This window comes from Dicentrarchus labrax, unplaced genomic scaffold (genome assembly GCF_905237075.1).
Source record: "Dicentrarchus labrax unplaced genomic scaffold, dlabrax2021, whole genome shotgun sequence".
In the NCBI taxonomy this organism is placed as follows: Eukaryota; Metazoa; Chordata; class Actinopteri; family Moronidae; genus Dicentrarchus; species Dicentrarchus labrax.
Window position 1 is genome coordinate 6,529,582 of NW_026136714.1, and position 16,910 is coordinate 6,546,491.

The window sequence follows — 16,910 nt, forward strand, 5'->3', positions numbered from 1 at the left end:
AAATAAACATTTCAGGGCCAACGAATCACTGAACTCTCGCTTTTGTAACTGTAACATTGTTCACAGTAAAACATTTGAGGATTTTTTTACCCCTGAAAACCATATGCGTTGGTGTATACCTTACTAACACACAAAACACACCCTCTGTACATATTTATTTATACATACATAATATTTTTCCATTAACATAACTGTAGGAAACAGCAAAGCTGCCCTCATCATCTGTCAGTATTTATAGAGTATGTTATTCCACACAATCTATTTCCAGCTGAGTTCAAGGGCATAAAATAATATGTTGTGCATTGCTGTGAATGAATAAACATCTGTATTAAAAGTAAAGAACTAAATGAATAAACATTGAAAAAACACTACACACACTAAACTTGACATGAAATGTAAATTAGATTCTTCTTGCTTGATTAAAGATGACTGGACCATAGAGCCTCTAAATGGTGTGCACATTTAAACACAAGGATCTAAGAGCCGCTTAATCATTTATTAAGTGAAGTAGTGGGTAGATGAATGGATGGAGGAATAAATGCTTTTTGTACAATAACAAACATATTGCCATGCATAAACAAATACATACATACATTTCCTTGATTAACTGACACCAAAACTAAGAATAATAAACAAAAGTACATAAGTTAGCTTCCATTATTAAAGTCCAGGTGCAATGAAAAATGTCATATTAACCCTTTAAGACTGCATCCTCAGTTATATTGTACCCCTATTTAACAATGTATGCTAAGAAAATAACAAAAACTTAATTTCTTTGCACAGCTGCCTGTTCTTACAGTAAATACATAAATGTGCAGAAGCAAATAGCTCTCTGTCTCCGTTTCACGCGGACTTTAATGCATCCACTAAGGTTAAGAACTTTCAAGCCTTCACCAGGATCATTCTTGTAGAAAGTCAATACAGGACGACAAAATATACGACCACTTTCTGCTCTAAATTTAAACAGTTTTTCTTACTTACAGGTGTCAGCTTTATCTCACAGGTAAGTAGGCCTACACTAAGTGGATCCAGCATAGTGCATAATGTGCTTCCATATAACTGTGCCTTACTTAGAGGTCGATATGTCAAACAGCTGCAAAACAAAACATCATGATCTATTAGGAAGTCAGATACATACGCTACATTTTAATTAGGATGCATTGCATATATAATTCAAAGGATATAAACAATAAGTTATTGAAAATAAATTGACAGAATCATTATGGACAAACATACTGGTGTGTGGCAGCATGGAGTCAGACAAAGGATGTGAACAGAACACACCCAGCCATTATATGACTTCCCCTTCTCTAAACTCCTCCGCTGTGCACTGACAGGTGAATCTCTCCACCCCATTCGTGTTCCCTTTTGAAGCTCAGCTTTTGTGATCTGACCCAGTCGTATTGAAAGTGCCATTAGAAGGGGGGAAAAGGGACATATAATTTGGAGGTTGTTCTCCCTGTTGAAACATAGGTGGAGCAGTAGGGGCTTGATACGGCACTGGTGGGAAAGCTGCATTTGGATAGCCATACGGAGCAGGCTGTTGTGGCCACTGATTGTAGCCACTTGTTGGGTTCAGATGTTGAGTGGGATTTGGTGCTGGGTATCCATAAGTACCTGGACCTGCGGGCATGGGATATGGACCAGTAGGGAAGGCAGGGGGAGGGAAGTCACTGTAACCTGGGGCCCCAATAGCTCCAGCTGGGTAAGGGCCCATAGCCTGACCAGGGTGAAGGGTAGCAAAGCCAGAAGGAACGATGTTCAGTGGAAATACAACCTCTGGGTCAATGGCGAAACTAATGTCCAAATACACCTGGGAAACAGAAATAGATCAAGAAGTAAAAGCTACATCAGAAATCATTTGAATAAAACTGCCATTTATGGATTATTAATTAGGTTGATTGTACTGACAGATACACATGATTATCATACTGCAAATGTTTCAACAGCATCATACACTCTAATTTCAAAGTTGCTTTATATTTCTAATAACTGTTCAAGTGCGTTATTTAATACAAGAATTGTCTGTTATAATTACGTGACCACCAATATTTGCAAACAAAAGCAATTAATTAACTCCTGAGTTGATGTAACATCACTATTTCATTATTAAATACCTTCACGTAATGGTCAACCGAAAGGATTTCACAATTATGGACAGTGTTGACGGCATCGACAGGAACCTTCAGTTGGCAGGAGACAGTTTGCTCTGAGTTCTGTGGGAGAATCTCTCCAACCATTTTGTACAGACTTTGGTAGCTGGCTTTATGGGAGGCATGGGCGCGGTACAGTATTCTCTGGACTATACTGAATTTGGGCCTCGTTGTTTTGGAAGAGGAGTTGCTCATTTTGGCAACAACAGATAAAGTGTCACCTGTCAAAAAGAAAATCATAATATCTGAATATGCACAGTTGTATCGATAAAGCGTACATGTAGAGAACTTGTGTAAATTTGTTTTGAGATGTGACAAACACTAAAGACTTAACACACAATGAACAAAGCTGTAAATATCTGATATCATCTGATATCATCAATACACTGTATTTTATGTCCAGATAAACAGTAAGCTAACTATTGGTTAGCAGCTACTTTAGCAACAAGCAGCTAAGCTATCTCTCCATCAAGAAACTCCATAAATCACTGAGCGTTGAGGCAGAGCAACAAAATAGGCAGAGAGGTCACTGCATGACACACCTTGAATGACATTAATTTATTCATTTGCATAGTGAATAATGTAAAAAGTAAATTAAGAAATAAATAGGTTTGGGGAAATACATAGGGGGTAAATGCCAAGGGGAAATAATACACACATAAATGCATAAACATATTTTAAAAGGAAAACATTAATAAATAAAATGGAATTTTGGTCATATATTTTCTGCATTTAATGGCAAATTAATTTCATTTATTTTTTTATTTTGGCAGTTGCGGTCCTCCATATAAATCAACACTTAGTTGTGTTCCAAGTAAGCTAGAGTGACTTTACCTGGAGAGCAAATCCTTTTGTCAATGGTAGCAGATATTTGGACCTGACCTTTGGAGAAAACCCCAACGTTTTTATCCACTGACCCAGACTGAGGAAACTAGAACAAACCATACAAACATTATTTCATCAACTCAATGCCTCATATGGCTGAAATTGAAAGGCTTCTTTCTAATAACCTTTGGATTAACCCATCCTTGTTCACCATAAATAGTTAAATCTTTAACATCTCAACATTAACCCTCCCTGACAAGGTTTAAAATGGTGTTGATCTATACTGTATGCTATCTCTTGATTCTTTAATGAGCCATATAATCATAACAGTAGCAACAAATAATGTAATAATTTGTCAAAATGTAATACTTTTTATATGTATATATAACCTATATTTTGTGACAATCTGCTGCATTTTGTAATGAACGCAAAACCCAATATGTAATAAAATCTCCTACAAAATTATAATAAGTATAATAAATTATTACATATTTTGGTGGCTATTATAAAATGTGGGAGGTTTTTTTTTCTGAACTTACATATTGCGCTCATGATATTTATGGCGGTGATACTGCACATGTTGCTAATGAGCCATATAATCAGTAAATTTTCAACACTCTCTTGACTCATGTGTACGCAAACGTTTATTCAACATATCGTCATATCGTACAAACTCTCAGATTACTGCAGGTGCTGCTGCTGCTAAACCTGTTTCCTTTGTTTGCCTTTCCTCTTCCTCATGTGGCTTATCTTAAATATCTTCCTTTTCTAGCAGCCACAAGCCAGTTTAAGTGCTGCAGAAGAAGATTAACTTGTTTTACTGTCATGTTTCACCTACCATTCCTTGGCCAGGGACTGAAAAGGACTTGGACACAAATTTGAGCTCTTTCTTTACATCAGCAGGCATTCGCCAGCTCCTCGACATCTTTGCTTCAAGGATGTACTGGATTCTTCCATGAATCCCCCTGAAGGATGACGGAAAGTCCCTGTAAGCCAGAAACAGTCCACAAATGCAGTTATATGGGAAAGAAAACAATAATACAGTACTAATGCTAGATGTTAGAAATTCCCACTTACCCCTGTGGGATTTGAAGCCTGAACTTAAAACGATGAACTCCTTGAGGGAGTTCAGTGCCTAAAAAAAGAAGTGAGAATCATTGACAATTCCTGTAGATACCAAATGAATGAAAGAGCCTTTCATGTGGTTCCTGGAAGTTCACAATCATAAATCAACAACATTTGTATATGCAGTACTTCAGAATGCGTTAAGTTAATAGATAACATTCAAGACGCATTTCTTTTGTGTATACTTGTGGATTGCAGACATCACTGGAACGAAACAATTTCCTGATTTTTTTTAGATTTTTTGAAAAAGCATATCTTAAGAATAATGTATTTGGACAATGTATACAGTAAAAAGCAGCAGTCACCCAATACCCAGACAGGGGTAAGATCCTCAGCGGCCACTTTTTAATAGCAATATATGTGTAATAAATATATTAAGGCGATAAAAACATCATATAGGCCGATCAATCTTATCAAACTAACTCCCATGGCTTTAAAACTGGAGAATATCTTGTTATGCGATCACACTGTCCAAACCGGTGTGTATGGCGCAATGGAACATGTGACATGAGACAGGTGAGTTTAGGGAAATAACCGTCCTCAGAGGCTCAACTATGTGTGACACATATATGAATTTTGCTACAGTATTCCCTGGTTTGATACAAGGAATGTTCAACACGTAAAGATATCATAACTACAAACATAGTTAGGGACACGACTAGATAATGACCATGTACAAACATGTATATGGGTCATTTCCACAGACTGGATTACAGCATCAAACACAAGTACATTAACACAAAAGAGCCCAAACGCCACATAGGCCAACACATTTCTTTGGCTTACCTTTAGAATTTTCTGCCACTAAGCAGTCTTTGACTTTCAAGTATCTCCTGTGCGCCGTGTGAGATCTCCTGTTATCTCCAGTCCCCTCCGTCCAGTGTACGTGCGCGTCTCCTTTGAGTTTCACTGCGAGGCTCTTCACTTTGGTTTCTTTTGTCAGGGTGAAAGTGACCGTTCCTATAACAGTATCTCCTACAGAAAATGTGTCCTGTGGGTTGACAGCTTCATAAATCAGGTTGAGGTCCTTTATCGGAGACATTGCGGCTGTACCGGCCGGACGCGTTGCGTTTGTGCCACCTGTGGTTGTGGAGCAAGAGTCCAGCTGGCTCCACCCAAAGAGGGAAGTGGAACGCGCCCAACATTACCTTACCTCAGCTGCTAGTCAGGTTTACACAATTTAAGATGGAATTAAGGTTAAGGGTAAGTATTGTGTTAAATATTAGGCACTGGAGAAATTATTTCATTAAGTTGCTTAATATGCAAAATTCTTAGTGGATTCACCACATAATGAGTTATCTACAAAGATGAAAGAAACAGGTGTATCTTTGATGAAAACAGATTATTTGGGTTTTGTTTGTGCTACCTTGTGGCCTAGAAATAAAAAATACAACCAGAGGAAGTAGTTATAACAAAGTGTTCTCATGTGAGTTTTCTGGTAAAAGAGGAATAATAATAAAAAAGGAAAGAAATAGGTGTATCTTTAGATTATTCACCAAGGGCTGTGCTATCTTGTGGCCTAGAAATGAAATAAATAGAACAGAATTAAGTATTTATAATACAAATAGTTCTCACTCACACTCAAAGATTCGCAGAGACTTTACACAAAACAGTTCTTTATTAAAATGTGGAGTAAACACTGCCAGTGTGAGAGCAGAACAAATCAGGTTTGCTAAGTATTGTGTAATGAAATATACATAAGTAGCTGTCACATGTTAAACTCCACAGACTTGAAAATAAAGGAAACTATATATTTTGCTTCCTTGTTGAACACTTTAATAAAAATAAAAATAAAACATTAAAAGATTTTTCTTGATACTGTACAAGTTGTCCAGTTTTTATGTCCTACAAACAAGAGGAGGGGCACAGGAGATACAGGGGAAGTTGTAAACACAAGGACACATGGGAAAATACTTCTGGGGTCATATGATAAGGAACAGGAGATTAAATAGACTTATTTCTTTTCAGTATGTCCTCGTCCGTCTTCTGAATGTTTCATTAAATATATATATATATATAAAATGTGTACTTTGATGTGTGTTGTGTTTGTGTGTGTGTTGAGGCACTCACAGAGTAAACACTGAGGAAGAGTCACATGGACGAGGACCAGAGCCAAAGAGTTTAGTACCATTGTAATCTTCCAGCCCATCCCCATTCACATGTACACATACATATACAGACATCATTAATTTTACACAGCCCACGTTTCAACAACATTGACATCTTTCTAAGATATGATTGTTGTTCATGCTTTGGTTCGGTTTCAGTCGATACTCTGAAACCTGAAAATAAAAGCCTATTTAAACTCCTTTGCAAATATTACAACGCACCACACCCACCATAAACGTTGCTGTTTCACATTCACTCAGCTCCGCCTAGTGGTAGAAAAGTAGCTACATTTACACTGAAAAGAATTGGAAGGAAAAGATCTAAGGCCTTTATCAACCAATATACAGTATTGTGGACATTTCCATGGATTAAATTGGAAATACAGAGGATACATTCAGTCTTTAATTGATTACAGTTTACCAAACTTACCATAGTTCATACTGAAGAAAACCATGATATGGTATGATATGCAGGACATTTGGTCCTCTGGGGCGAAAGTGGTTAATCTATTATAGGATATGGTTCTGTCACCTCAAAACCCATTGTACCTTCAACTGAAGTGGTGGAAAAAAGACACAAGTCAACTAGAAGCGATGACCAAAACTGAACATCACAGGTTTTATTTCTTTGGCCTGAGTATAAGCCACATTTCAATCAAAACAAGTCACAGTGGTGCCATTTCGTGGCTGGCTGTCTTAAGTGCACTTAACTAAATTAGATCCTTGGCCTGAAAGCCGGCAATCTGTAATTGAATTTGCAGGCCACAGCAGAATACATCATGCAACTGATATCAGTTAGATAGACCTTCAACTGGAAGTGGGTGAAAATAAAACATACAAATCAAGAACAAGTCAATTAGAAGTGATGATGGTGGATGTGATAGTTGTGTTTGTCCATCTTCAGTAGTAAGAAGGAAATCAGTTCATGCAAGACCAGCCTGATGTAAAGACAACATGAATCAGCATTGCTATGATAACTTCACAGTGATGCCATTGACAGAAAGGAACAAATAATATGATTCATTTTTATATACAATGGATTTCCTTTAAAGCCTATCCCAATTTTCAGCAAATATACATTTATACTACACTGGTATGATCCGACACCACTAGCTGGCTGGAAAGTAATTCATCTAAGAATATATATATTACTTTTAAGAGTCACATACTGTAGGAAGACAACATTCACTAAACTACTGCTAGTGAGAGTCTTACGTGGTTCAGCCTGTCTGTGTATATCAGAGACAGTTCTTGGAAGAGTCCCAGGTTCCAACAATTTCCCCAGATGGTGGAGAGGTTGGTGTTGGTGTCAGTTATGTTTGCTGTCTCTCCCATTGCACAGTGTCTGGTTAACAAGTGTCCGCCACCTGCTGCCCTGCTAGTAAAGAAGATGAGCCAAAAGAACATAGCACTGGACATTTTATAGACTACTCTTATTAGGTGAAAGTAAACAATATATATCCTCCTTACTTTTTGGCTATGTTTAAAGTAATTTGATTAAGGTACAAAAAGATTTTTTGTGAACTTTTGTCCCTTCTACAAAATACTTTTTCCTTGAAAGTAAAACCAAAGTGAATTCTTGTGTGGGACTAAAAAGGGGGGTGAGGTGGCCTTTCTTGGAGCATGAGCATGTCTGGAAGCTTGCCTCTCTGCCCATATCCCAGTCTTATCACTATCACCACAAAAGATGCATATGAGTTGCTATCAGCCGGAGACAATCTACCTCCCAAAGTTTCTTCTTGCAGCAGCAGATATTTACTTATTTATTATTTTGTTTGGCTGTTCACATTATTTTTTGAATGTGGTCTACATCAGAATGCAGTGTGAACAGATTCCCGGTCCTGAAGTGACCCACATGATCAATGTCAATCTAAAGTGATGTAAAAGTCACAAGCATTCTGATATGACTGTTCACACTGAGGTCACATTGCAATAAATTTGAAGTGGATGTGATTGAGACCACATTTGAAAGTGAATTGAAAAGATCAGATTCCATATGATTTGTGCTGTTCACACTGCCATGTAAAAATCAGATATATCAGCAAATCTGATTAGCGTCACTTTGGCTTGCAGTCTGAATGCAGCCTACGTATAGCCTCTGATTCTAAACTTAGAGTTTAAACAGAGTCTCTCCTGATTAAACGTATATTATATACAATATACGTTTAATGTGTGAAATAATATGAGAGTATTTTTTTGCCACTTGCGACATACGTCATAGATCATACAAGTGGGCGAGATCAAAACTTCATGCAACCTCCCTTTTAGCATACATCACTTATATAGATGAATGGAGCATCCATGCATTCCTCCTCATATCTCTTCAGGGGGACACGCATGGTCCCAAAAGTTTAGGTTTCCTTTGAAATGCAATGTTATTGTCCAAGGATCAAAGCAACATACATGTCTTAAGGGTGACTGTCCACCTGTAACTACTGTAACTACTACTGGTCATTAGGCCTTTTCAAATAAAAAAAAATCACTGTGGACTACCGTTTGTGCTGTGTGTTCATTTGTTTACTCCTTTGCATATTCTATTACTATCTTTCATTACTCTGGAAAGCCTGGATTTTTAAAACCAAGTCACATAATTCATAGACACTCATTGTTTACCTCTACAGCAAAATAAGCTTCAAATCAGTGCATAGAATAATCAGAGACATAAATGACAACCATGACAGCACACAATGAAAACATACAACATACAACAATAAATAAAACAAAAACACAATATGTTCACAGCATAAGCTTAAGTATACAAATACTAACTAGTTGGTGTCACAAATTGTTAAAACTGAGAAGGATGTATGTGTTTAAAATATGGCTGTTTCTACTTCCCACCTGAAACAACAGTAGGTGGTCAATGGGCCTTTTGATATAAAAAAAAATCCCTGTGGCATATTGTTTATGCTGTGTTCATTTGTTTACTGTTTTGCATATTCTGTTACTACCTTTCATCACTCTGAAAAGTCAGTCATTTCACAACTAATATACACAACTCATAGATAGTTGTTAACCACTATAGCAAGAAAATGTGTTTACAACCATTGCGCTAAAACTCTGTCACAGTTTATTCATTCATTAAGAGTGAGGTTAGAGTAATTATTTAAATTGTCAAAACTGAGAAGACCGTTCTTCTTTAAAATATTGCATGGATGGGGACAGGGACTCACCTAGTAGAGCTCATGCCCCATCTACTAAGACTGAGTCCTTATCGCAACGGCCTGGGTTTGATTTCAGCCTGTGGCCCCCATCTTCCTTGTTTCCTGTCTATCTTCAGTTGTTTATCCATTAAAAGCAGTACTTCCGGCAGTCCTGAGATAACATCTGTTATGATTTGGCACGTCTTGCCAGTGTTTTGTGTTCTGTCAGTGCTGAACACACTGATCCAGGATGTTGAGGTGGAGCCAGGTCTCAGTGAAGATGAGGGCACAGCTACTGGTCGAGTTAAAGAGCATAAAAACATTTGTTGTACTTTGTCATGAACGAATAAACATTTGTAATAAAAGTAATAAACCCAGTGAAATGTATCATGTATTTGTATTTCTAGACTATTTGTGTTCTTTTTGAAGCTCAGCATCATCTGACCCAGTGCGACCCACAGTGTCATGAGAAGGGAGGGAAAGGGGCATATAATTTGGAGGTTGTTCTCCCTGTTGAAACATAGGTGGAGCAGTAGGGGCTTGATACGGCACTGGTGGGAAAGCTGCATTTGGATAGCCATACGGAGCAGGCTGTTGGGGCCACTGATTGTAGCCACTTGTTGGGTTCAGCTGTTGAGTGGGATTTGGTGCTGGGTATAAGTACCCGGACCTGTGGGCATAGGATATGGACCAGTAGGGAAGGCAGGGGGAGGGAAGTCACTGTAACTTGGGGCCCCAACAGCCCCAGCTGGGTAAGGGCCCATAGCCTGACCAGGGTGAAGGTTAGCAAAGCCAGAAGGAACGATGTTCAGTGGAAATACCACCTCTGGGTCAATGGCGAAACTAATGTCCAAATACACCTGGGAAACAGAAATAGATCAAGAAGTAAAAGCTGTCTACATCAGAAATCATTTGAATAAAACTGCCAAAGCAATTAATTTGCTCCTGAGTTGATGTAACATCCCTATTACATAATTTAATACCTTGACGCAATAGTCAACTGAGAGGATTTCACAATTATGGAGAGTGTAGATGGCATCGTCAGGAACCTTCAGTTGGCAGGAGACAGTTTCCTCAGAGTTCAGTGGGATATTGTCCCCAGCCATTTTGCACAGACTTATCTCACTGGAAGTAGTGGAGCCACTGGCGCGGTACACTGCTGTCTGCAGTAAATTGAATTTGGCCCTCATTGTTTTGGAAGAGGAGTTGCTGATTGTGGCAACAACAAATAAAGTGTCACCTGTAAAAAAAAAACATATTATAGCATTTGAATAGGCAGTTTTCTGGAATAATATGACCACACATAGACATACACATATGTGGTATTTAAGTGCTGTAAAATTGTTAATAAAGTTAATAAATAAACACCTGAACTACTTCCTTGTGACTGAGTAATGAAACATGAATGAACAAAGCTGTAAACATCTGATATCATCTGGCAATACACTGTATTTTATATCTGGCAATCACACTTAGTTGTGTTCAAAGTAAGCTGGCGTGACTTTACCTGGAGAGCAAATGTTTTTGTCAATGGTAGCAGACATTCGGACCTTTTCTTTGGAGAAAACCCCAACATTTTTATCCACTGAACCAGATTGAGGACACTAGAATAAACCATACAAACAAACATTATTTCACGTCAACTCAACGCCTCATATGGTTAAGTCCAGCAGAAAGTCATCGGACTATTAACTTTCGGATTAGGCCATCCTTGTTCAGAAACACCTATGTGCACTTCAACACTTTCTTCACTCCCAAACAATCAGTTTGTGGTATCTTCTGTTATTAAACATATTAATTGACATATCATACAAACAGGTTATTGTATGTCCGGTTGCTTAAACTGTTAACAGTTTTGCCTTTCCCTCAAGCCCCTCTATTCCATTCTGTCAATTTGTGCTAAGAGTGTCCTGACTGAGTTCATTCATGTTTTTTTAACCCCCTTTTTTATTTTAGCAGGAATATACAACACTTGTATCAGTGACAAATACAACTGCCTTTTATTGTTCCTGAGTGAGTAGTTTATTCAGTTGTATTTGATATTCCAAATTATGTTTACTTTGTCATTGTGTTTCACATCTAATTCTGAATAATATTATGATCTGTTAAAGTACAGATGTATTGATATACAGATTGATGTGATTTCGTTACATTTCTGTCAAAGTTTGGAGTTATTTCCTATCTTATTTTGTAATTGTCTTCCTCATGTGTCTTGCTTAAATGTCCTTCCTGTCTGTTTAGCCTCGAGTTTTGACTATGTGCCCTGCCCTGCTTATTTTCACCTCTCTTATTGCATTTGGGTGCAATCCTGAGTTTCCAGTGTTGTGACAGATTTTTGTATTCAAGCTAATGTGATGGAAGTTAATTTGGATATATAATAAATGCTTATGGATTCCTCTGTTTGCTTCAAATATCCAAAATATTTTCCTTTTCAGCAGCCTAAAGTCAGTTCAGTTGCTCCAGAAGGAGATCAATTTGTATCATTGTAAATGTCACACATACCGCTACTTGGCCAGGGAGGGAAAAGGACTTGGACACAAATTTGAGCTCTTTCTGTGCGTTCGAGGCCATTCGCCAGCTCCTCGACATCTTTGCTTCAAGGATGTAGACGATCTTTCCATATTCCCCTTTGAAGGATGACGGAAAGTCCCTGTAAAACAGAAGCAGTCCACAAATGCACTTATATGTGAAAGAAAAAAATGATACAGTACTAATGCTAGATGCTAGATATTCCCACTTACCCCTGTGGGAATTTAAGCTCAAACGTGAAACTGTGGGCTCCTTGGGGAAGTACAGTGCCTTAAAAAAAAAAAAAGAAGTGAGCTTTTAAAAATAACATAACTTGTCTCCAAGATAAGCAACATAACATAATTCCTTTGGCCTACCTTTGGCATTTTCTCCCACCAGGTATTCTTTATGTTTGAAGTATTTTGTGGTTAAGGTTTTTGGAAAAAAAAAAAATAAAAAAAAATTAAAAAAAAAAAAAAAAAAAATAAAAAAAAAAAAAAAAAAAAAAAAAAAAAAAAAAAAAAAAAAAAATAAAATAAAAATTAAAAAAAAAAAAAAAAAAAAAAAAAAAAAAAAAAAAAATCGTATTTGACTACTGTAAAATAATATTGCTCAATTTTATGGCTATGGATGGTATACTTCTGCACATCTAAACTACACAATATCAAGCACTTTTACTGCAGCAATTTGGAGAAATTCAACATAAAGTCCTTTTTTCTTTTGAGCTACTGTAAAATAATATTGCTCAATATTTTATGGCTATGGATGGTTTATTTTATTTCTAATCTAAGACTACACACACACTCAATATCAAGCACTTTTACTGCAGCAATTTGGAGAAATTCAACAATAAATATTATTTTTACTCCAGGAATACCATATTTGGTAAAATAATATTATTTTGTTCTATAGATTTGTTTGGAAATTTAAGAAAAATGTCATATTTTTAATGGCATTTCCTATTTGGTGTAAAATAATATTGCTCAATATTTCATGGCTATGGATGGTATATCTGACTTCTACACATCTAAAAAAAAAAAAAAAATATATAAGACTTTTACTGCAGCAATTTAGAAATTCAACAATAAAAGTCCATATTTTTTCCTCAAAATATATTTAATTTGGTACTGTAAAATAATATTGCTCAATATTTCATGGTATATCTGACTTCTACACATCTAAACTACACACATACTCAATAGACTTTTACTGCAGCAATTTGGAGAAATTCAACAATAAAGGTACTTATTTTTACCTCCAAGTGGCACATTTCACCATATTTGAGCTACTGTAAAATAATATTGCTCAATATTTCATGGCTATGGATGGTATATCTGACTTCTACACATCTAAACTACACAAACTCAATATCAAGCACTTTTACAAAAAAAATAAGAAAAAATAAAAAAAAAAAAATTTTTTTTTTTTCAGTGGCATATTTATTTGAGCTACTGTAAATAATATTGCTCAATATTTATGGTATGGATGATGTACTTAATTTTTAATCTAAGACTAACACAACTCATATCAGCATTTTACTGAGCAATTTGGAGAAATTCAACAATAAAAGTCCTTATTTTTACCTCCAAGTGGAATTTCATATTTGAGCTACTGTAAAATAATATTGCTCAATATTTCATGGCTATGATGGTGTACTTGACTTCTACACATCTAGACTACACCACTCAATATCAAGCACTTTTACTGATAATTTGGAAATTTAAAAAAAATTTTGTACCTCCAAGTGGCATATTTCACCTATTTGAAAAGAACTACTGTAAAATAATATTGCTCAATATTTCATGGCTATGGATGGTATATCTGACTTCTAATCTAACACTACACACATACTCAATATCAGACTTTTACTCAGCAATTTGGAGAAATTCAACAATAAAGTCCATATGTTTACCTCAAGTGGCATATTTGACCACATTTGAGCTAGTGTAAAATAATATTGCTCAATATTTCATGGCTATGGATGGTATATCTGACTTCTACACATCTAAACTACACACATACTCAATATCAAGCACTTTTACTGCAGCAATTTGGAGAATTCAACAATAAAGGTACTTATTTTTACCTCAAGTGGCACATTTCACCATATTTGAGCTACTGTAAAATAATATTGCTCAATATTTCATGGCTTGGATGGTATATCTTTAACATCTAACACTACACATATAATTATTAAGTTTTTTGTTTTTATTGTACTTTTAAATTTAAACCTAGAATAATGTCCATATTTTACTCAGTATTCATATATTTTTTGTTGTACTTAATAATATTTATATTTTTTTTATGATTTAATATTTAATTATATATTAATTTATGGTGGTAATAAATTTTATGGAATTTGGAGAAATTCACAATAAGGTACTTATTTTACCTCCAGTGGCACATTTCTATTTGAGCTACTGTAAAATAATATTGCTCAATATTTCATGGCTTGGATGGTGTATATTAACTAAAATATATCGACTTTACTGTACCATTTGAGAAATCTAAAACAAGTATATTTATCAGTGATATTTGAGCTACTGTAAAATAATATTCTATATTTCATGGCTATGATGGTGTACTTGACTTCTAATCTGACACTGCACATATACTCAATATCAAACACTTTTACTGCAGCAATTTGGAGAAATTCAACAATAAAGGTACTTATTTTTACCTCCATGAATTATTTGTACTGTAATATATTTATATTTTGGTTTTTAAATTAAAATAATTAAGATAACACACACTCAATATCAAGCACTTTTACTGTACCAATTTGGAGAAATCTAGAACAAAGTCCATATGTGTACCTCCAAATGGCATATTTGAGCTACTGTAAAATAATATTGCTCAATATTTCATGGCTATAGATGGTGTACTTGACTTCTACACATCTAAGACTACATTTGGAAATGTATATAGTCACACTTGTTTTAAGGAAATTCTAGAGTATTTTTAATTTTCAGAAAACATATATCATCTGAATGTCAACAAACTGTTTTTACTGTTGGGTTCACATGGGCCATTTTTAAAGCAAGTTATACTTTAAAACATTGAAAATAACATTAATTGGCCTAAATGAATTAAATACTATACGGGCCCTAACTTCATCACAGTTATGCCCGTGTATGTAAGCTAATTCATGCTGTAAAATGATTTAATTAGTGTGAAATGGTCTATCAACAAAGATGGAGTGGTGGATAGCCACAGAACCAATTTGTTATTTTAAGGTAAGTCAAGGACCTTTGACAATGGCCATGCATGTTTGTTCATCATTAAATGTGGCATCATTTCCCAAAGTTATGTGCGTCTACCGACAAGTAAGCATTACATTCTGATCCTGTGGTTGCCTTATGTCTTATATTTCAATATTATATCATTACATTATAAACTACGCTTCGGCCTCATAAGAAACAATGTCTGACAAGGACGTCGATGACCTTGCAGAGTTTAAGCAATTTAAAGCTAAGTAAAAGTTCAATTCGAGTTCTTCATAAATAAAATAAAATAATTAGTAGCAATACTTACCTGCTCTTTCCGGCATTTTCATGTAATAAACGTGTAATACACAGCAGGTCAGTAAATTATCCGTTAGGACGTATCACTCTGTTTGTGTGATGTCTTCTCCAACAACAACCTGTCTCAGGTATTATGGGGGATTCTCGTGTAGGTGTGAAAACACCAAGATCTGTCGCTCCACTTGAAGTTAAAAATCATTACAGGTCTATCCAAACCTTTTATAATTAGCCCATCTTTGATAGGATGGCTTAAAAATAAATGTAATTTATTAACGATATCTGCAAGACATACTCAACTATATAAATAAAGTTACTTTAAGTTATGTATTTATCGGAAAACATTTTACTCTTGAAGTATAAATACAGATACAGTATACAGTATATCGGCCAGGAAATATTGAGCAATGTGTTTTTACAGTAGTTCAACATGGGAAAATATGCTCTATATATCTAGATCTGTAGATAGAACTATGGGACTTTTATTGTTGAATTTCTCCAATTGCTGCAGTAAAAGTGCTTGATATTGAGTATGTGTGTAGTCTTACATGTGCAGAAGTCAAATATACCATTCTAGCCATGAAATATTGAGCAATATTATTTTACAGTAGCTCAATGTGGTCAAATGTGCCACTTAGGTATACATATGGACTTTTATTGTTGATTTTAATTGTGATAAAGTGTTGATATTATGTGTGTGTTAGATGTGTAGTAATAACATCCATAGCCATGAATATTGAGAATATTTTTTACAGTAGCTCAAATGTGGTAAATCCACTTGAAGTAAAATAAATACATTTATTGTTGAATTTCTCCAATTGCTCAGTAAAATGCTTGATATTGAGTGTGTGTGTAGTCTTAGATGTGTAGAAGTCAAGACACCATCCATAGCCATGAATATTGAGCAATATTATTTTACAGTAGCTCAAATATGCCATTGGAGGTACACATATGGACTTTTGTCTTAGATTTCTCCAAATTGGTACAGTAAAAGTGCTTGATATTGAGTGTGTGTGTAGTCTTAGATGTGTAGAAGTCAAGTACATCATCCATAGCCATGAAATATTGAAGAATATTATTTTACAGTAGCTCAAATATGGTGAAATGTGCCACTTGGAGGTACAAATATGGACATTTGTTCTTAGATTTCTCCAAATTGGTACAGTAAAAATGCTTGATATTGAGTGTGTGTGTAGTCTTAGATGTGTAGAAGTCAAGTACACCATCCATAGCAATGAAATATTGAGCAATATTATTTTACAGTAGCTCAAATATGGTCAAATGTGCCACTTGGTAAAATAAGCTTATTGTTGAATTTCTCCAAATTGCTACAGTAAAAGTGCTTGATATTGAGTATTTGTAGTGTTAGATGTTGAAGTCAGATATACCATCCTTAGCCATGAAATATTGAGCAATATTATTTTAAGTGTCAATATGGTGAAATGTGCCACTTGGAGGTAAAAATAAGTACCTTTATTGTTGAATGTCTCCAAATTGCTGCAGTAAAAGTGCTTGATATTAGTGTGT

The 16,910-nt window shown here is 35.5% G+C and overlaps 2 protein-coding genes across 2 annotated transcripts; both read right to left on the bottom strand.

Annotated features, from left to right (window-relative positions):
• Positions 1–482: 482 nt before the first annotated feature.
• Positions 483–12,285, bottom strand: LOC127376132 (arrestin domain-containing protein 2; the record flags this gene model as incomplete). The annotated part of the gene is made up of 7 exons (XM_051422738.1): positions 483–1,623; positions 10,025–10,214; positions 10,338–10,594; positions 10,862–10,958; positions 11,857–12,004; positions 12,096–12,153; positions 12,240–12,285. Coding segments are annotated over 7 exons (1,044 nt in total), but the record flags the coding sequence as incomplete, so codon positions are not given.
• LOC127376674 (arrestin domain-containing protein 3) lies at positions 2,199–5,217 on the bottom strand. The gene is made up of 4 exons (XM_051423790.1): positions 4,890–5,217; positions 4,056–4,113; positions 3,817–3,964; positions 2,199–2,374 (listed from the first exon to the last, which is right to left on the bottom strand). Exons 1-4 carry the CDS (start codon positions 5,143–5,145, stop codon positions 2,345–2,347), a joined length of 492 nt encoding a protein of 163 aa, XP_051279750.1. The 5' UTR covers positions 5,146–5,217; the 3' UTR covers positions 2,199–2,344.
• Positions 12,286–16,910: the final 4,625 nt, after the last annotated feature.